This window comes from Arvicola amphibius, chromosome 12, assembly GCF_903992535.2.
Source record: "Arvicola amphibius chromosome 12, mArvAmp1.2, whole genome shotgun sequence".
NCBI classification, from domain to species: Eukaryota; Metazoa; Chordata; class Mammalia; order Rodentia; family Cricetidae; genus Arvicola; species Arvicola amphibius.
The window spans coordinates 45,761,831-45,784,732 of NC_052058.2; the positions used below are offsets into that span (position 1 = coordinate 45,761,831).

At 44.3% G+C, this 22,902-nt stretch overlaps 1 protein-coding gene across 1 annotated transcript in view; it reads right to left on the reverse strand.

The window, feature by feature from the left end:
- Nek10 (NIMA related kinase 10) overlaps nt 1–22,902 on the reverse strand; it is a 171,472-nt gene that overhangs the window by 66,664 nt on the left and 81,906 nt on the right. Inside the window, exons 24-25 of the mRNA XM_038349513.1 lie at nt 951–1,080; nt 315–385 (exon numbers count right to left, since the gene is read on the reverse strand). Coding sequence (XP_038205441.1) covers nt 315–385; nt 951–1,080 — 201 coding nt within the window. The remainder of the gene's footprint in view (nt 1–314; nt 386–950; nt 1,081–22,902) is intronic.

Consider the following 22,902-nt stretch of genomic DNA (forward strand, 5'->3'; position numbering starts at 1 on the left):
TTTATATTTCAGAAAAATAGATTTTCATACTACTTGTTTTACTTAATTTCACATTATACATATTTTTCATATCAAAAAGGTCTTATAGATAGGCCTTATCTATAGACCTAATAGTTGTAGATCTCATTCAAGGTCCTCTTGGATGTTCCAATGGTTTCCAAAGAGTTACTATTTCTAGTAATGCTCAAACCTCTCAGTCGGTTCAGATTACCTGGGGCCCTTTTCTAAGTATTTATCCATAGGTAGTGAATATATAAAGGCATAAGGATTTTCTGGTGGCAGCTATATGTTGTAAGTCGTGAGAGACTATTTACCTGCTAATGGTATCTGTCACTTTTTCTGAGTAGATGCCTTCTGGCACTGGCTCATACACTGCCTCCACTATCTGCAAGACAAACAGAAAACAGCAACAGCATCAATGAACCGTGCTATCTGTGAGCAGTCATTCATGGCTACAACGTGGATCGCTAATACATTAAAATAACTTGACACATCAATTTTAACCAGGAATGCAAACATCCCAACAAATGAAAATCAATGCCAATTAGACAGTTCTAGAATACAGAATCTTATTCTCAAAGCTGACTAAACCTTAGACTAGTGACAAAGCAATACACGGGATAATACAATATGGTGGCTTGTGGGCCTATGGTAGGGCCTGGGGATGTAGCTCAACGGTAGAGCACTTGCTTAGAATGTGGTAGGCCCTGGGTTTCCTCTCTACCTCCACAAAGAAACAGTAATCACAAATTTATTTTCATAATTTTAGATGACAAATAGGAGTATATGTGTAGTGTGATAGCTATTTAGATGAGAGAGAAGAGACTGGCTTGTGTAGGAAACCAAATAATGCTTGCTGCTGCCTGACAGCTGCATAAGTCACAAGGGTTTTGTGAAGAACAGGGTGTGGCTGTTGGCTTTAGGGAGCCCTTCTGTTCCCCGGGGCCTACTTTAGTAGCCAAGGAGAGCATGTTGGTGCTGCAGAAGGGAGGACTCAGAGTCGCCATCTGATAAAGGATGCAGCCTGCAGCCCAGACATCAGCCTTCTCTCCGTAGGGCTCACTCTTCAGGACCTCTGGGCTGAAATACATAAAGAATGTTAATGCACACAGGAAGGGAAATAAAGTAGCGCTGGAAGAAATCCAATTTTCACCAATTTTGGTAGTGTGGATATTAAAAAAAAACCACAAATTAACAGACATTAAAATGACTCCTAATGACTTGGCTCTATACCCATACTTCTCTCAACCCTTCTCAGAGAAGCATCTCCTTGCAGTAGATAGCAATCAACACAAAGACTCTCAACTAGTCAATTTACAGATAGTAAGAGACTGTGGGGTACTTGTCCCGAAATGAGAAATACCTATTATATCCCCCCTCCCCAAACACAAGGATCTTCACAGAAGACAGGACAGAAAGACTGTAGGAACCAGAGGCAGCATATCCACTGAAATTCCACAGAAAGAGTTGTTTCCAGACTCAACAGGGCAGAGAAGGCAGATGCACTTACACTTATGCCGACGGTGACAACACACACAAGACCTAAGCAAACGACAGCCCGACAAAATCCCAGCACAGAAGGGGGAAGTGGATGCAAAAATCCCACCACTGTCTGGGGAGGTCCTGGCATGTGACAGATGCTGGGAGAGACGGCGTCAGTTTCCTAACGATACTACACCTGTTAGGGCTAGCCCACCCCACAGCAGGCCCAGGCTCTACTGTCAAGACTAGCTGGGTAGCACAAACTGGACTGTGTGGGGAAAGAAAAATAAATAACAACTCACAGTTGGATGTGAAGGTATAGAAGGTGGAAGGAGGTGGTTATGAAAGGAGGTATGGGAAAGAGTATTGTACGACATTCTCAAAGAATCAATAAAAATTGTTTTAAGACATACTAGTACTTGAGGGCTGACAAGAGAGCCCAGTCAATAAAGGTGCCTGCCACCAAGAATGATGGTATGAGCTCGCTTCCCAAGACCCACAGGGTGGAAGGAGAGACACTGACTAAAATAAGTTGTACTCTGACTTCCACACATCTGTCCACCCCCCACATGACTTCCACAAATCTTTTCACGCCCCCTGGCTTCCACACATCTGCCCACCCCCACCTGACTTCACACATCTGCCCACCCCCACCTGACTTCACACATCTGCCCACCCCCACCTGACTTCCACACATCTGTCCACCCCCACCTGACTTCACACATCTGCCCACCCCCACCTGACTTCACACATCTGCCCACCCCCACCTGACTTCCACACATCTGTCCACCCCCACCTGACTTCACACATCTGCCCACCCCCACCTGACTTCCACACATCTGTCCACCTCCACCTGACTTCCACACATCTGTCCACCCCCACCTGACTTCCACACATCTGTCCACCCCTCACCTGACTTGCACACATCTGTCCACCCCCACCTGACTTCCACACATCTTCCACCCCCACCTGACTTCCACATATGTGTCCACCCCCCACATGACTTCACACATCTGTGCACCCGCCACACACAGTCAAGGTAAAAGTAAAATTTTAAAAATTAAAAAATAAGTACCTGACATTCTTAATCACTATTTTAAGTAAACATATTAGAGAACCGCTTTGAGACTTGGGACATAACTCAGTAGTAAAATGCAGGCTTAGCATGTGGGAGATCCTACACTCAATCACCAGTACCGCAGAACACAAATAATTAAATACACAACATCCTTGAACTGTGTTAGCCTTGGATGAATCCTGAAACACAATCGAGCATTTCAGTCTGTGCTGCCTAGTTTTATGTCAACTTGACACAAGCTAAAGTCATCAAGAAGAGAGAGCTTCAATTGAGAAAATATCTCCAGTCGGACAGTGGTGGAGTACATTTTTAATCTCAGCACCCTGGAGGCAGAGGAAGGTGGATCTGTGAGTTCGAGGCCAGCCCGGCTTATAGAGCAAGTTCCATGACAGGCTCCAAAGCTATACAGAGAAACCCTGTCTCAATAAAAGAAGAAAAAATGAAAAAAAAAAAGAAAATGTTTTCCTCATAAGATCAGACTGTACATAAGCCTGTAGGGCATTTTCTTAATTAGTGATTAGTGGAGGTGAGCCCAGCCCACTGTGGATGATGCCTTGATGATGTGATGATGCCTGGTGGTCCTTGGTTTTATAAGAAAGCAGGTTGAGTAAGCCAGTAAGTAGAATTCCTCATGCCTCTGCATCAGTTCCTGTTTCCAGGTTCCTGCCATGTTTCAGTCCCTTCAGTGACTTCACTGGCCTCCTTCAGTGATGAACAGTAGGTATAAACCAAGCAAACCCTCTTCCTCTCAAGTGGCTTTGACCATGGAGTCTCATCACAGCAATAGGATCCCGAACTAGGACACAGGTTAAGTACTAACACCCACAAACCCTTCTGGTTCCCCTCGCATGCCCTGGAATCATATTCTTCTGGCAGAGGTACTTACACCTTCACAATGGAACTCTGTGTCCCAGCATCCCCTTCTGTGCTGTAGCTTCCTGGGTGGCTGTGTTCAACACCCAGAATTGCCTTCTGTTTCAACTGTGTTTCTAGCTTTGAACAATGGGGTGTGGAAGTGGCACTGAGGCAGGTCCAGGCCTTAGCTCAAGAGTCACAGAGTCCTTCGAGGAGTTTATGTCCATTACCATAAGATGTCCCAAGTCACTTCTCCCCTCACAGCCTGCCTGATACAATATACACAGTACAGACCTTTTCCAAAGAGCCCATAAACAAGAGCCAGAGTCTGAAGACTCACAGGCCTATGTGTCTAACAATAAATGCCTATTGCTTAAGGTCATGGAGATTTTGCGATGAGGGAAGATGCAGAATAATAATGGAGCAATGTATGGATGTGACCTCTTCCCTTTCTAGGCTGCTGGTTATAAAGCAGGTGCGAGAGGGACCACATTTAAAGATGCTGTGAGAAGTGATCGTGTCCACCTGGTTTCTTCTGAACGTGCCATGAAACCCCAGCAGCCTAGAAGTGGAGCTTATCTGAGTGGGTCTGTAGAGTTGGCATTTTCATTTAATTTGGTGTGATGGGATGTAGCTCTATTAATAACATCTTGCACCTTGTAGAATAGCTTGGCTAGGAACTCAAAGTATGAGGCGTGTTGGTGCCCATGTGTGAGGGCTTCACTCAGCTTTATTATCCTCATTGCTGTCCCTCCTCTTCCTTGATGGCACCATGTGGCTCCCAGCTCACGGTCCTACTCTCTGCAGTCGCCTGGGAGATTGTCCAGCTCTGGAGCCTGAGCTTGGCCACAGGATTGGCTTTGGCAAAAGTAAAGCAGGGAAAGCCTTGCCAGGTACCTGCTCTGTCTTCCAGCTCTTAAACCCCCTGCAAACACGGCCATGCAGTCACCATTAGGACTGCAGGCTGGATGGCAAGCAGCTACCTCCACTGCCCGCCCCCAACACCAGCCCTGAGGCTACAATGCCTTGGTGAGTCTGGACATCACTGGGAGCCACAGCCTCAGCAGGTACCAACTGCCAGCATTAAGTACACGGGTGGGGTGAGTCAACTGATTAGAGCCAATAGTTTAGAGAGAATCTGTCAAAGTGAACTTTCATTGGCATTGGCTTTCTTTGGCCTATAAAGGGATGAGTAAGGCGAAGTGATGCTGTCTGATTAAGCTCATAAAAAGAAGAAAGGTAGGGTGTGATGACTCCAACCTCCAACCTGGATACTCACGAAAATGAGATGAGAAGGTTATGATTTTAGGAACAGCTTGGCTACATTGAGAGCTCGGGGCCAGCCTGGGCTACCTTGTGAGACCCTATTTCCATACAAAACAATAATAAGAGAAACCACAAAGAATGTGATGAGGAGTGGCCCAGATGAACACACAGCAAGTGAAGGACAGAGGCCTCTGGGAAAACCAGGTTGGCAGCCATGACATTCTGTTCCAGGAGACAGTGACCTTTGATTGCTAAGCCACTCAGCTCTCTGTATTCTGTTATGGCAGTTCTAGCAAACAAATATGAGTTCTGAAAAAAAAAAAAAGCTACTCAAGTATTTTTCATCTCCAGCAAGAAACCAGTCTTGGGAAATATGGCTGAAGTCATACTCAATCACGACTTGCAAATATGTCAGGTGGCAAATAAGTGTGTGGTTATTGTTTAGAAAATAACTATAAAATAATTGTCTTGCGAATTGAATAACTATAAATCAATTTTATTTATTGCAGAACTGAATAACCTTTGATTTCCTCACATGGAATGAGCTCATCCCCACTAGGGAAATAAAAGAATTGAAGCCAGCAATGCTTTTGTAGAAATTAAACATCACATACACATGCATGCACATGCATATACACACATGCATTCACACACATACACACACCCCTCCCATACACAATCACTCGCTCCTAATTTGAGATGGACTTTTCTTTTCCGAGATGAAGAAATGGGTGCAGAGCTGCAATGACACACCTTTGTGAAACCATGTCTTACTTCGAGTCTGCACTCCCCTGTGGAGTGCATAATGCAGCCCGAGATCCCCTAAGACTGCTATTCCACTGTGTACCAGTCTGCTTGACTCCAGCCTTTAAGAGACCAGCATAAGAACCGACCTCACTTCCCACTCATCCCCCACATAATCAGCTTTAACAGCCTAAATAAATGCAAATGTTAATCTCAAATTCTACTTCCATCCCTGCCGCTGACTCCAAGTGATGCATGTGTGTTACAGTAATAATGGGGTGAAGTCAGGGGGCAGAGGGAAGCACCCTGCAAATGTAGCTTGGGTTGGCAACCCTGGGTGCTTTGGGTCAGCTGGGGTCAGCTGGAGCCAGTGACAATCTCTGTAAAACTCTGCTAAAGATTTTTGTCAATTATCCTTTCTTCCTTCTCTATGTGATGTTTCCTATACTGTCTAATAGAAAAGAAAACAAAGCCCTTTGTCAGGGACAGATGGAAGACACAGGGAGAGAAGTGGAGACTTCTAATTTGGGCTCACTCTTGGCCAAACTAATCCAAGAGGAAGTCTGTGCTGTTGTTCCCTAGAGACTTAACCAATGCACAGAGCATATTATATATGACATTTAACAAAAATAAGAGATCTTTGGACGAACCAAAAACATCTTCAATTAAGTGTGCAAAAACTGTATTCATTGTACTTTATACACAATAAAAATGTTCAAGTAAACCCAAGGGTAGTGTAGAGTTGGGCACATGTGGAGGAGTTACATGTATCTCTATGAAATATTCTAGTAAACAAATAGGCATAATTCATATCCAGCTACCTCTGAAGGAGGCTGGGATAACATTCTCAGAACCACAGATACATCATACACACACACACACACACACACACAACATGCATCACTCCACACACATACTAACACATACACACACACACCATATCACATACAAAACATACACCACAAGCACACCCCATCCCATTCCATACACACACACACCATATCACATACAAAACATACACCACAAGCACACCCCATCCCATTCCATACACACCACACCAAACCACACCACATATACACACCACACACACCCAATCCCACCCCATACACACCATACACAGACTATACCACATCCACACACACACACACAAAAAGTCTGCCTTTAAAGTGTGATTTCACAGACAACTGAAGGCAAAGGGAGAGAGAAATGAGAAGCAGCTTGATCTAATTGAGAAATAAAGACAAACTGTTTCAATTTTAATTTTTCATGAGTGTTCCCTTGCTGATAAACAAACAACTAAGCTGCTAATTGCAAGTAATTCTTATTTACTCGCTAAACAAGGAAAATAAATGTTGGACCTCGGTGAATTTCAGAGCATACTAGAACAGAACATTATACTAGTTTTTAAATAATTCACTTCCTTCTCAATGGAACTAAGCGGACGAAACCTCGGGTGTAGGAGGTGGACTCTTCCACAGCCGTGACACTCAGCAGCGAAAGTTTCACTGTGCTCACTACAAACACACACACACACACACACACACACACACACACACACACACATCTTGATGGATGGCACAGAGAAGAGGAAAGATGATGTGCAGATGCTTGACACATCCAAGGTTTTAGAAGCACTAAGATGAAAACCAGGCAGAACTATACGTAAAAACAACACTTGAGTTACTTAAGCTGTTTTCCACGGACGTGCGAAGTAACCATTCTGCCACAGCTGTACAACTGCCCTGGAACAGAACAGCTCAATCACTCATTCCTAAAGCCTGCTTAGCTGCAGTGGGGGAGCTTATGGAGTAGAGGTAGTCTGCCCTGCAATGGGTTATAATCCGAGGCGACAGCGGAAATTCTGTTTAGCTTCACGGAGGTGCAGGTGGCCATAGGCACAGGAACATCAAGCCAGTTGAGGCCCAGAAACGCAAGGCCCAGCAGCAGTGGTCACACAGCATCGACCTGCTTCTTGTTTCTGTCCTCAATAGAAAGAATCAGAGCTCACTCAGGACTGGCTGGCTCTAGGGCTAAGGGTGAAAACCTATCAGGTTATTCAAACTAAAAGAAGCAAACAAAACTATCTCATAATGAAAGGAGTATGTCACAGGGATACAGAGGCAGAATGTGGGGCAATATGAGAAAGACAATAAATGCAGTAGCTTGCTAGTCAGGTTGGCTGCTATTAGTAACATGCCACAGACTACAGGAAATGACAGCTATTTCTTCTTCAAAGCTCTGAAGGCTTGGAAATCCATGAGGATTGTGCCAGCCAGTTCAAGTTCCCAATAAAGGCTCTATTCCTTCCTTGAAGACAGCCCTTCCTCGCTGTGTCCTCTTATGGTGCTGAGGAATGGAAGCAATCTCTCTGGAGTCTGTATGAATAAAGGTGCTAATCTCACTATGAGGCTCACCCTCTGTGGCAGTTTTGAATGTAACTGATCCCCATAATCTCATAGGGAGTGGCACTATTAGGAGGTGTGGCTTTGTTCAAGTGGGTACAGCCTTGTTGGAGGAAGTGGGGCGGTTCCCACCTAAGTATCCAGCTATTCCCTACCACCTGGCACTCTGCATATGGCCTATGGGGACAGGGGCTGGAGGCGAGGGCAGACTAGAGCAGGTGCTCCATCTCTTCAGCTTGCTGGGTCAAGCCTTTCGGTTTGGGGAAGGAGTGTCCACACCCCTGTAGTTACCCTGCACTTATTCTCTGTAAGGAAGCCCAATACACTGCTTTCTGAAAATGAACTTGGGCAGAATCGTGCCTCGATTTGTCATTGTCACCTAGGGAGAAGGGTTAGACATTGTCTTCATCTAATCCCTGGAAAAGAATATTGGCCACAGGCCTTATATGGGATTCTGGGCCACTGAAGTGTGCCTTTGATGGGAACTGCGAGAACAAGGTCGCCTCCCTGGTCGTTCTCCTGTCCCAGACATGAGGTAAATGGCCTTTCGCCCACATGTTCTGACCAGATGCCTGCCTTGCCACAGGCCCCCAGTAGGACCCACCAATACTGAAGCCCTAACGTGACTATATGTCACAGAAAAGCTTTTCTCCGTCAGCTTCCATCCACAGGCATTTCTCACAGTACAAGAAAGCTGATGAACACATCCCCCCGAGAAACTGGAATAGCTGGGCGGTGGTGGAGCACGCCTTTAATCCCAGAAGATGGGAGGCAGAGGCAGGTGGATCTCTGTGAGTTTGAGGCCAGCTAGGTCTATAGAGTGAGTTTCAGAACAACCAGGGCCAGAAAGGGAAATTTTGTTGGGGGGGGGGGCGGGGTAGGAGAAAGAACAGAAAAATACCCTTTCCAAACTTTAGAGCTAAGTTTCTCTCCTTTGGTCGCATTTCTGAACTTGGCCCGGCCTTAGTCTAAGCTGCCACACAACTTTCTCTGACCCACCCTGAAAACAGGCTGACCTTGGTCTGTTGTCGGGTCACAGCACCCTTCTGCATCCTACATTCAGGAAGATTTCTCCAGCCATGCTGGTCCTGTCTGTGGGGGAAAGAGAAGCCCTCTCCCTGACTTTGCATGCCTGTGGTCTCAGGGTGGAGCGACAGATGCCCTATCTGGGCTACAGCAGCCTCCTCTCGTCCTTGGAAGAATCATTCCAGATAAGGTCTCTCCTTACCTCGGCATTGATTTGGTTCTTCTTGAGCTTAGATAACTTTACTTGAGGACTTGTTTCTGAGAAGGGCAGGGATGGAGCGGGAGCCGATGGGGTGGGAGAGGATGCAAAAGAGGAACTGAGCTTGCTTTCATGACAATGATGCTGGCTGGTACTTGACTCTCTGAATAGAGTCCCCAGAGGCAAAACTGAAGATGTGGAGGAAGGAAGCCAGCACTCCCTCTGGGCTTTGAGTGAGCATCAGCAAGAGGAACATGTGGCCCTGGCTTGGAAGAATAGCGTAAGAAAGAGCTCCTTGTCCTTCTAGTTAGTGGAATGCACAGCGGAAGTGGAAGTCATGTGGAAGAAAAGAAATAAGGGGCCACTTGTACCCGAGCAGGGTCAGGGCTCATATTCTAGAATCAGAGAGGTCCTTCTGCTCTAGGCTACGTTCTCCAGAAACAGCAATGGGACCGTTCCCAAATGCAAAGCGGATCCCTTTGCCACCTCCAGGGACAGAGCATGCTTTCTCCCCTAAGTCACCTTTGTCAGGACATCTTACTATAGCAACAGGAAGCAAAACTAAGACGGGGATCACGAGATGGGCAAGGGGTGTTGAGGAAGGTGAGGGTCGAGACAAAACGTAAGAGGTCACTCAGTCGAAGGATACATCTAACAGGGGCATGGCGGTGAAGAAGGAGAAAAGAAACCAATAAAAACAAATTATGACTGAATGCCATAATGAAACCTAATACTTAGTATGTAATTAATTAGTTAATTACTTTCTGATAACTCTTGGGGCTAAGTTTTACTGCTCATGCCACCACAGAGAAGGAAGTTCAAGCAGTCCCAGGCTCTGTCACAAACCAGCAACTCTGAGGCACAGTGACAAGCTGGACTCTGCCACTGAGTTCAATGAGTTGGCTCTATTACAACCTAGAGCCTAGGACACTGATGTCTTCTGTAATCTGTTTCGTGAATCTATAGAGATGACTAAGGTACTCACAGGGTTGTCCCTCTCTGAGGATGCTGAGCAATTGCTGCAGCCAGGAGAGAGTTCCCAGCAGGCACCTGTACTGGGTTGACCTCCCTCTCCCCTGACTGTCTTCCCATTCTTTCTCCACCCCCACTGTCGTTTCTCACCTTACCACCTGTGTGTCCCAATAGCTTGTTCCTAAACTGGAGCACTAGAGGATGCTCACCCTGCCTCCCACAGGACTTCTCGGATGCCACATCTCCTCTCTACCTGATATTTTATATGAATTCCTAACTCCTGGTGTGTCCCCATCTCACACTAATGGCTCACACTTACACCTAACCATCCGGGCATCTGTTTGTCCATCAGAAGACAAGATGATAGGTGATGGATTAAAAATTTCTAAGGACCAGACTATTGACGATGAATAATCAGAGAGAAATAACAGGGCTGAGACAGGTCATTAGTTGAAGAGTCTGTGGAATTAATGAAATTAGTGCTTTGAGAGAAGTGGAGGAGGGTCAACGAGAAAGTGTCTCATCGACAATGTAAAGATGTGGGTGGCACTGTGGAAGTGACGCCTGGGGACATTGTAAAAGAAAATGTTTCCCTAGCAAATGCTGGCAGTACTGATGCAGGACCCCGAGGCACTTGGGTCGTGATGGGGGGGTGGGGAGGGTGATAAGTGTTTGGAAACTCAGTCCATGATCGGAGTGATTTACCTGGTAATGTTTGCATCAGGAAAAGATGGAGAAGGGAATTTCACATCTCACCGAGTGTATTAATCTTAACAGTAAGAAGCACATTTGCTTCCCAGGTATTGGTTCACACTCCCATCTCACCTGACTGCCTTGAAGAAAGAAAGTGTGGAGTGGTGGGGTACGGAGAGAGGGCTCAGCAGTTGACAGTGCCTGCTGCTTTTGCAGATGACCCAAGTTTGGTTCCCAGCACCCAAGTTGGGTGACTCACAGTTGCCTGTAAATCCAGCTCTGAAGGATCTAATGCTCTCTTCTCGCCTCTGTGGGCACCTGCACTCATATAAACATACGTTTATATACACACACATAATTAAAAATAAAATAAATCTTATTTTAAAGAAAAGGAAACTAATGCTTCGCTGTGAACCAAACAGGAAACAAAAATGTACAATTGAAAAGAACACTAGGGTTGAGGAATTTGTACTGTGCAACCACGGAGCCCAAGGTCTCTCTACTCTCTGAGTACAATAAATGGCATAATAAATGGTATATGTTGGCATATATGCTTAATTTAAACTGTGAAGTAGCTGGTGCAGAATGCAAGATAACTCAGCTGAAGATTTAGCAGCACAGAGCAAATACAATGTGTTTATCTGTGTATACATGTGCACACTCAGGTCTACATAAATATTTATGTGTGCTTCTGTGGTTGCTTGTGTTTGCACAAGATGAATAACATGCTACTGAGAACTGGATCAAAGATAATCACCACAGTGGGATATGAGTCAATAAGAATTAATGAGGAGGAAGGAATTTGGGGCACTGAGAAGGAATGAAGGTCTAGGTGCATTTTCTGGAAGGAAAGCATTACCCTTCAGTATCTGGTGAATATACAGGAGCATCATGCAAGCGTCTTCATCCTGTCTTCAAGACCCACTTATTACAAGTCCCACCAGAGGAGAAGGCAAAAGGCACCCACGCTGCTGTGTGTCAACAGCACGGCCTTATCCTGGAGGCTTCACTGTCTGTGTCTGCCATCACACTGCTCTCGGCTCACAGGCACAAGCCGCCACCAAACAGATCAGCAAGATGTGCTCGGAGACCCTCCTGGAAGTTTCTGGAACACAAACTCCCGATCAGGAGAAAGACAAATGATGTCACACATCTCTCCCTGCTGCTGTGTACGGAAACTGCTCCAGGGGCAGTGACGGTCCGTCAGGGCAGCTAAGGCACAGGAGTGTGGTCTGGGAGCTGGTCACTTTTAATCAACAGTCAAGAAACACAAAGCAAAGCAAGCAGGCATGGGTTCAGTTCCTCTTCTCTATTTCATACAGTTCAGGGTCCCAGCCGTGGACTTCCACTGTCCTGTGTTAAAGATGCTATTGGTGATAGTGTCATCAAGCTGTCCTTTGCAGGAGACTAGTTTGGGATCAGTATGTGACCTTTCCCAGCTGTGCCATCCAGGCCAAGCTCCCTTCTGATGTCTGCATTTCTTAATGATTTTTCCACTTCTGGGTGTCTCCCAGAAAGATGCTCATCCTTGGTGTGGGAGGTCCTTCTGTCTATGTGCTACTTTTATTGGTTAACGAATAAAGAAAACTGGCTTGGTCTATAGCAAGGGAGGAAAAAGGTGGAGTTAGGAGAAGCCATGGATCCGCTGTCTGAGACAGACGCTGGGAACTTTAGCTGGTAAGCCACAGCCACAAGGCAATATACAAAATAATAGAGATGGGTTAGTTTAGGATATGAGTATAGCCAGAAATACGCTTAAGCTATTGGTCAAACAGTATTGCAAATAATATGGTTTCCTGAGTGGTTATTTCATGGCTGGGTGGCCAGGACAAACAAGCGACCCTTTCCCCAACACATCCTCAGAACCAACACCCTCTAACTCAGGTCACACCCATGGGCAAATCATGTTCTCACCCTGCAAGTTTGCAGGGATGTTCTGCAGCAAATGCTACCAGCAAAGACAGTCCTCACCATCCCCAGACAGTCATTGCTTCATTCTGCCAACAAATAAGTTTACTGAGCAAGTGCTGTGTAACTCATGCCGCTACAGGACTTGTCTACACAGGGGCACGCAAGGACCACACAGCCCTGGCCTCGGAGGATGTATGTTCTTGTTAAGGAGACTAACACAAAAGTATTAATAAAAGTATATGAAATGCTGCAAAGGAAATAGACTACTTACAACAGACAAAGTTTATCTCGTGAACTGGTACATCCCTGTTCTGTGGCCTCATAAAAGTTATTTAAGGGGGGATATGAATAAATATGAAAAAAATCTAAAAATGTAAAGAGCTTTTTAAAAACTGCATGGCCCGATTAGCCTTGAACTCGGAGGATGTTCCTGCCTCAGTCTCCTGGGTGCTGGTATTTCAGAGGTGTGGCACTATGGCCAGTTGGTACACTGCTAATGAATAAATTTTATTATTTTTAAACAAATAAGGAATTTCTTATTCTACAAGATAGGTAATTGATGCCTTAAACTGAATGGCTACTGTGTTTGCTCAGTAAATGCTAGGTGAATAGATCTAAACTCCACAGTCCGATATGACTGAAGAAGGCAAGAAATACATGCCACTTTCATCAATGGAGAATGAAGAAGACACTGGCTGTGAGTCTGGGCAGCTTCTCACACTGAGGTCTCTCTAACCTCCCATCACCTGCTGGGAACCCATTCACTAAACGGATAAGCTGATATGCAGGGAGTTATCAACAAAAACACAGATGCCATGTGGTCTGAGAAGGATGAAGAAAATTCCATCCCCAAACATCTTTCCTGAGGCAAACATCTGAGTTCTCACAGGCAAAGATCTTTCCTTTTATGTCACACACAAGATATTTCTGGGAGGTTGGTAATGAAGGAAGGGATTTAAGCCTGGGAAATCCAGGGCCAGCATATGTATGTTTGATCGGGATTATCAGATAGGATAAACCCAGTGGCAGTAGTCCAACATGGCATGACATCCAAGGTCCAAGGTCACACAGTAAGGCATCATTATAGCGACTTTCCTAAGATTAGACTGGGGTTAAAACAGAAATGGGGAGGCAAGGGTGGAAGAGTCTTTTCTTACACTGTTTCTTGGAATCTAAAACTCCAAACTCTGACACAGTAGGAGGCCATTTCTTCTGAGGCAACAGCCCTGGGGAGGACAGAGTACGTAGGAAGATTGCAAGTTCAAGGCCAGTCTGGGAGAGAGAGAGAGAGAGAGAGAGAGAGAGAGAGAGAGAGAGAGAGAGAGAGAGAGAGAGAGAGAGAAAGGGAGAGAGAGAGAGAGAATCACAACATCAACAACAAATGCAGCTGCTCTGCTTTGCGGCATTCTGCTTTGCCCCAGATACCATCTCTACCAATCTGACTAGAAACTGCGGTGTAAAACATAAGCAGCTGTGGTTCTCAACCTACGAGTTGTGACCCATTTAGGGCCACATATCAGACATCCTGCTTATCAGATATTTACATTATGATTCCTAATGGTAGCAAAATTATAGTTATGGGGTAACAACAAAAATTATTTTGTGGTTGGGGGTCACCACAACATGAGGAATTGTATTATATTAAAGAGTCATAGCATTGGGAAGATTGAGGACCACTGGTCTAAGGACACCTGCCTACAGGATGGATTTCTGTAAGCCCCACTCCCTACAGCACTGTGACCATTACTCAGCATCTGTGAAAATAACTCCTGGTCTGTCTTTCAGCAGGCACTGGAGAGTTTCAGAACAGGAGGGAGCAAAGCATTTTCCTTGGCTCTAGATTTGATGGGCTTCCTTCAGAGATGATGGCTCTCTACATGGATAGAATGGATAGAGGGAACACTACAGTGACAGCCAAGGTTCTGTGTGGCTGGAGGGAACACTACAGTGATGGCCGAGGTACTAGAGAGAACACTACAGTGATGGCCGAGGTACTAGAGGGAAGGATACAGTGATACCCAGGTCCAAGGCAGTTTCATGCTCAGTTTCCTTTCAGCATTTTGGGGGCTGCAAAACACACTCCTTTTTTTTCCAATATACATTTAAAATAATTTAAATATAACAAATTTCAATGCATTCAAGTGGTTTTTACTTCCTTTTTCCTTAGCTATTTAAAATGGTGGGAAGAGGGAGAGATAAAAGATGGACTGAGGACTGCAAGCTATGCATTGTGCAGGGAACTTGAGAGATAATTGCCTCGTGGTTAAGAAAAGAAGCAAAAAAGGAGCGCTCCTGCCCAGGAGAGATGGCCATAATCAATGAGAGACAGGGGCTCTCATTCCAAATTCAACACACACCAAACATTAAAGTGACTGAGGATGGCAATGAAAACGATAATCAACTACACCAACATAATACAGCACTCAGGACAAGGGGATAAAGTCCCTAGCGTGGCAGCCATTTGCTGCTGGTGAGAGGGACAATTACAGATTTAGGAAGCCTACATAAAACCCCACGGAAACAAAGCAGAAAGGATAATGCGGACTAAATTCAATATTTTTCAGTATACGATACATTTTTAATAGCATACACTAATAAAAATGCAATGTTTCACTTACATAAATGAGGCTCGAGCAGATTTGAATAGTTTGTCAATATGTACATCTGAATATATACATATTAAGCACGCTGGTCTGAAAACAAACCACGGACCTTTGGAGGGATTTATAGCCTTCTTGCATACCAGGGATGACAGACTAGCACCTAGTGTTCTGCAAAGAGCCCGGATTGACTGGTCTGTGTATCATTAGGAGCCCCTTTTACAGTCCTACTAGGCTTGATCTTGAGGCTGGCTTTAGGCAATAAGGCAAGTTGACAGACACAGAGGCCTGGGAAGTGCTCTCTTTTCAGACTTCTTGGTCCATTCGCTCCCAGACCCCAGTTCCAGAACTTTCAAACACAGTGCCAGCGTAGCCATGAACAGGTCATATGGAAGTCAGTGGAGCCAGGGGAGAGTACAGGCAGCAGGCAGTGTCTGTCTCCTTCTCACCACGCCAACCACACAGCACGGCAAGCTGTTCTCATCAGACTCATTCCAGAGCACAGACCTCGAGCAAATAAATGACCAATTCTCTCATAAAACCAGCACACGTTTTGGTAAATGCTGTACAATGAAATTTTTAAAAGATGTGAATTAAAGAAATTACCCCTACATAATCAATGAAGCAAAGAAAAAATTAAAAGGGACAACGAAAATAAAACATGACAGTAAAATTTGGGATTGTGAAAAAGAATATGTTGTAAACATTAAAACTATCCAATATCATTTTTAAAGTTTTTTTAATAAGGCCTAAAGAAGTGGAAAAGCATCTTGTGCTCAATTGCCATTGCATAAACAGCCATGTTGGCTTGCTCTAGGTCCTGTGACAATCAGAGCTTTAGAGGCGTAAGGCACATTTGTAGTTAAATGGCTCTATCATAGTTCTTGTTGGATTAAAATGGCGGTTTGGGATGACTGCGTTCCTTTCTGAAGGCTCCAGGGAGTTTCATTTCCCTGCTCTGTAAGGTTTCCAGAGAGTGGCCAAGCTCCTCAGCCGAGACTCCAGTGGGAGTCTATGCTAGCTAGCAACTGCAATTGAGCCTTCACGGCATTCACCCTCATGATTGTCTGCCTCTTTTCTCATGATGAGAGGCACCTACCACTCCACTGTGCACCCCCCTATTCCACCTTCTACCTTAATTCCTGCTCATTGTTGGACAACATATTTAAAGGTATGGACCTTTGGGAGCTAGGTCACGTCTCTGAGATTTAAGGCAGCTGAATTTTGTAGAAATTGACAAGCTAATCCTAAAACTCATATGAAAATAACAGAATGCAGAATAGATAAAAATATTAAAAAATAAAAGCAAAGTTGGAGAGCTTATTGATGCGGGATGTCCTTTTGTATATGTGTTGCTTTCATTGGATAATGAATAAAGCTGTTTTGGCCAATGGCTTAGCAGAGTAAAGCCAGGCAGGAAATCCGAACAGCAATATACAGAGAGTAGGCAGAGTCAAAGAGATGCCATGTAGCTTCTGAAGGAGAAGGATGCCAGAACCTTACCAGTAGGCCACAGGCTCGTGGTGATACAGAGATAATTTAAGATGTAACAGCTAGTTAGGAATATGACGAAGCTATTGGCCAAACAGTGTTGTAATTAATATAGTGTCCGTGTGATTATTTGGGTTAGGGTGGCTGGGAAATGAACTAGCAGTCTCCATTTACACTTATGCACACAGATATTAAAACACACTGCAAAGCTACAGTTATAACTGGTGTAGGAAGTCCTTCTATATATGTGTTGCTTTTATTGATTAATAAGGAATCTGCTTTCAGCCAATGGCTTAACAGAATATAGCCAGGCTGGAAGAGATATATAGAGAGTAGGCAGAGTCAGGAGAGAGCCATGTAGCCACCACCGGAAACATACATGTCAGAACCTTGCTGGTAAGCCACTGCCACATGGCAATTACAGATTAATAGAAATGGGTTAAATGAATATGTAAGAGCTTGCTAGGAATATGCTAGAGTCATTGGCCAAGCAGTGTTGTAATTAATACAGTTTCTGTGTGAATATTTCAGGTCTGAGCAGCAGGAATACAGAAAGAGCCTCTGATAACAATTAACACTATAAGATACACATAAGAGCCCCCATATGGACAGATGAGATAAAACTAAGAGTCCAACCTCAAATCTCAGTAATAAAAAACAACAGAAAATTTGCATGGCAAAGATAGTTATCCAGCTTCACTAGCCACAGGTGAAAGCCCATCAAAGTACAGTGAGATCATTTGCCACACCCACTCCTGTGGCTACACATGTAAACAGTATGAAGAAAGTAAGAAAATCCATAATATAGGAGAACACATGTAGATAGTATAAAGAAAGTAAGAGAATCCACAACATGGGAGAACACGTGTAAATAGTATGAAGAAAGTAAGAGAATTCACAGCACGGAAGAACCCACATAAACAGTATGAAGAAAGTAAGAGAATCCACAACACGGGAGAACACATGTACCATCATGTAAGACAATGTGGCTGCTCCTCAAAAGAATCAATCCAGTTCCCAGATGGAGGCGCTCAGGTCAGATCAGGTTCCCACCTATGACCTTTCAGGCAGGGACTCCTGACAGCTATAAGGCTTTACCTGGCAGAGCGGCTAGGAAGCTACCATTCCTATACCAGACACGGGAAGGGAGGACCAACTTCCAGAGAGTGTCTCTCTCTGGGAGGGAAGAGAAATGTAGAAGGCAGTGAGGATCCAATCACGTTCTTTCATTTGGGAAAGTTTCAGTGAGTATTGATTATACAAAATCCTGGGTCCCGTTGCAAATCTTCATACATGCATATAATGTATATTGGCTATATTGACTCTCCTTGGTTACCCTGACCTGCCAAACCCCATTTCTCCTCTTTCCTGGAAATGCCCTTTCCTGACTTTCATGTTGTCTTTTCTTTTTCCTCAAAACAATTAAATAAATAGAATAGAATAGAATGTATTTGAAACCTAGTATATATAAATGTACATTTGTTATACTTACAAAATGTTTCACAATATAAAAGAATGAAAAATATTGAATGGTTAATGGTAAGTGGTAAAAATATATGTGATCTGCATTTTTCTCAATGTGTTTATGCATTTTTCAAATTCTTTCAACCAACGCTAACTTCTTTTATAATGATAATAAACAATCCAATACACGTTGTTTTCCAAAAGCTATTATTGCCAGAAACTATAAAACATACTTTTATTAACATGTAATTAATATACGCTTTTAGATGAGCCTGTATAAAATCTCCTTTTTGCATCAAAAGCTCCACAGATATTTTGAATAGTTCGATGCTGAGAAATATCTTTTCCTCAAATGCAAACCAACATTTAAAAGCTACCACTTGCACCTTTCCAAGTTGTAAGAGCTAGTCAGGATCTAAAATATAGATAATTACAGCATCCGCAGCCATTCCAGTCAAGTAAGAGCTTTCTAAAAACATGACCTCACACAACCCAGGGCTGTCTGAACGCTTTCACCCAAGCTATTACTGCAAATTACCCTGTTCGGAGCTATATTTAATAGATAAAAGGGGTTTTTTAAGGGCCAGAATGTCTAACTCAACAGTGTCCAGAGATTTTTTTAGAAGTCTCTTTTAACAGTAAAATACAGAAGCACAATTTTTGAGAGAATTGGCAATACAGGTGGGTAGCACCTTGGGGCTCACTTTGAGCCCTCTCCTTTCCTCTTGGCTCCCCTGTATTAAAGCAAGTACCCTCAGACTCCGGGTTCCAACTTCTCTGAGTGACTCTTCTAGCTGCGACCCTAGCTCCTCCTGCATCCCCTACATTACCTCTCTTTGCCTCCCATCTCCATCTCAGCCCTTAACTCCTCCTTTGAGACCTCAGTGGGTAATCAATCAATCCATCCCTACTCATCTAAAGACCCATGGGTGTTCTTTGGTCTTTGGCACGAGACCCATAACATCACCCCAGAAAGGACAGCTCTTAGTGCTCGGTGTCTGTACCGCCAGCTGCCACTGACCGCAGCAAAGATCTCTGCCTTGATAGGAACTGTCTCATCTGATGCTGCTCTCTCCTAGCTTTCCTTCTTCCTGCCTCCCATCTCTTCCCGCCTGTCTGTCTGTCTGTCTGTCTGTCTGTCTGTCTATGTGTCTCCTACCATCCAGTCTTCGGCATGAATCATTTCATAGAAAGTTGCACAGAGTTCCTATGGATGCTCCTGATATCCCACAATGTGGTAAGGGCTTGGTCTGCAGGGATGCAGTGCTGGGAGATGAGGCCCTTGGAGATAATCGGATCATGAGGATCTTACCTCGTCAGTGGATACACTCACTCATTATTCATAGTTCGATGAGTTATTAGGAGATAGTGGACACCTGACGGGAACTACTTTAACGGCAGGTCATGATGGATGTCCTTGAAGTGTGAATTTTGTCCCTGGATGCTTCCTGGCCACCATGAGGTAAGCAGCTTCGGACTGGCTCGCCGTCATGATGCTTCACCTCATTACTGGCCCGGAAACAGTGAAGTCAAATGGCCACAGATCAAAACCTCTGTAACCACAAGTCAAAGATGCACTTTCTTTAAGTTGACTTTCCCAGGACTTGCATTGCAGCAACAGCTGCCACATCACGTTCCCTTTTGAGACATGCTGCGTCATTATTTTTAAAACAATCCAAAGTCAGCATATTCCAAATTAAATGCCTTATTTCTCTTCCCCAGCAAATTATAGTTTTCCAAGCCTCCTAAGGGCCATGGGTTAACCTGTGTCTAACGAGAGGATTCAGTGGAGTCCCAAAGCCCAGCCCTACAAACATGACTTTGCTTTCAAGATACGATCACATTAAGATGAGGTCACAGTTGATGAGGTGCATCTACTCCTATATACACTGTGTCATATCAGACAACACTGAGAGACCAGGAGACACAGGCAATGCTGGGTAATGATGGGCAGAGGCTACAACAAGGACCACACAAGGGTGTTCTTTCCCCTATCTGCCCTGCCCTTTGGCAGCTCGTTCCATGGAGACTCCCATTTCCTCACACATTCATCTGTCTAGCTCATCAGAACTGATTCCTCATTCAGTGCTGAGGAGACCACATGGCTTCTACACTAGGGCCTCTGCCAAGCACTGTCCAGAGGGTCCCTGCCTTCTTGGGACTCCCTACAGGGTCAATTAACATGACCAGGAAGTCAAGCAAGGCCACTGTATAAACTTTGACCACTATATGATGATTCTTATCATAGACTACCAGAACTACTATCTACAACCACGAAAAGCACAGGATTTAGAAACAGTGCTCAGAACATGTCATCTCTGGTTGCTAATCAAAAAGAGGTGTGGGGGATCCATACCCACATCTGCATCCCTTCCCTGCTCTGGTGAGGATGATGGAGTTAGAGAAAGCACATCCACAGTGTCCCCTCTCTTGATTCCTATATGTTGCATTAAAAATCCTTCCTGCCCCCCCAAAGCTCTACAGCTCTAGTGTTCACCTATACAGAGATGATGTTTGTTAAAGGCTGGTAGGGGTTACAAGGTCTCTGGTGGGGGGGGACTGCTGAGCCATGCCTGGATGCTGTGCATGAAGCAGAAAGCAGCAGTCAAGATTATGCTGCCCTAGGAACAGCACATGCCCCCATGGAAGGACAGTGAATACAAGACCCCATCTGCCACCTTCTACAGCTAACCTTCCCCTACTCCGCCATGGACTCTGTCCAGCTCTGCTATCTCCCATCTTCTACGTGCAAGCTCGACCCTGCTGAGATTAAGGTGCAAAGAGCCCCCTTTTGATGATGTTAGGGGGTATTCATAAGGTATTAACTCTTCCCCCAAATTGTATTCCATCTGAACAGCTGGGAAACATGGCATATTGCTATATCTTTGGAAATGCAATTCTGAAAAGACTAGAAAAGGGAAGAAGAAGAAGAAGAAGAACCTTCCTCAGGGATTTCTTGCAAGATGCACCACTGAGGTCTCCACACTGCTCGGGGCCTGGCTGAGGAGCCGCTGTTAGCAAGTGACTCACACAGCTGCTACTAAAGTGGATGCTTGGGCCACCGCGGGGCAGAGAAGGCTACACACGTTTAGCGCAGGGTCTCACCCTTGTATCTTTTCTCAGCCAAACTCTGAAGAGTGATCAGAACTCTAAGTGAACAGAAGGAGATTGTATGGGATCCACTGTTAATCATCTGTCATTCTGATTATTCCTGCTCAAGTCTCTGGTCACACCGATGGCTAGGCTAACTGTAACTTCGTCAGCTAGTCAACAGCAGACAATCAGCTCCTTCCCCCAAGGCCTCGTTAGCTCATTAGTTAGTGAAACTCCTAGGTTTCTTGTTTTAAAAAAAAAAGACAGACAGGTTGGCTTTGTTCACAGGTTTCATACTGAACAGGTTCCAGAGGTGACTTTCCACTAAAAAAAGAACCCTTTGCAATGACTGTCCCCAGTAATACTTTGTGTCTCTGGTAAATGAGTGAAGTCCATACAAGGTCTAAGTTCTGGTGGTCTAAGAAAATGTTCTATATAAGGGTCTGGGGATGTAAAAACATAAATAAGGTCTTAGGGTCTTGAAAAATGATTTAAGATATATAAATACCAACTATAAAGACTTATTATTACACTGAGATTTCAAGGGTTCAAAATTTTATCATTGACAACTAGACTTCTGATAACTGGAATAGCACTGACTACTTACTGTTAAGTCACAAGCTTGGGGTTTTAAGTTCCCTTTGATTGTCTTCTAAGCATAGAATTAAAGGTGCCTTTTATTGAGCTAAAATGTATATCAGACTCTCTATACATAGGAAAAAGATGTTCATGCTTTTTAACCCAAAGCCATAGCCTTTGCTCTGACTAAAAGGTGTAAATCGGATCCAGCTGCTCTACAGACACCCAATAGTGCTTTTCTACAATGTGGATTTCAATAGAATGGTAAGGTTAATAGATCTAAAACTTTCATATCCTTTAGTAGACTAAAATTCAGATAAGCTTCAAAAAATCCAAAACAGGTTATAAGGCTTGGCTCCACCTGTCATAGGTGAATCAAGAAAGTTCCAAATGCAAGGTTCTTCTTTTAAGTTCCTGCATTTTAACTTCTGTTCCTAGTCTCTAATTATCTCAGCAGACTGCCATCTGACTAACAGACACACTAACCAGTGAGCACCTGCAAACTGCAAGCTGTTGAGCTCTGGATTGGCTGAAAGCTGACATGAACCAGTCCAGCCAATGTGATTGCTCCCTGCCTCTTCACCTGGATCAGCTAATCAGAAGCTTCTGATAAAGGCCCCATTGCCCAGCCTCTGACTAGCCATTCAGCCTTCCTGGGCCCTGACAAACTATGCCCCAGTTCAGCCGGAAGCAGCTACAGAAGAGAGTACATCATCCCTGCCCCATAAAAGCTGAAAACATTAAGTCAAAAGGAAACTCTCTGACATAGGGGACAAAATGGCTACCTATAATGCCAACTGATATACCAGGAAAAAATGAGCTCAGATTTACAAACAGGGAGATACATCAACAAAAATTGTTCTACAGTATGATAGGACACTTGGCTTGCTTTATTCAGAACAAAGAAATATCCATCACAGGACCTCTGGCCCTTCCTTGTGCTTCTGCTAATTACTGTTGGCTCTTATATCATTGATACAATAATTAAATGATTATTCCTATGTGGGTACCATTAAACTAATGGTTATTAGATCCAAATGTAAACCA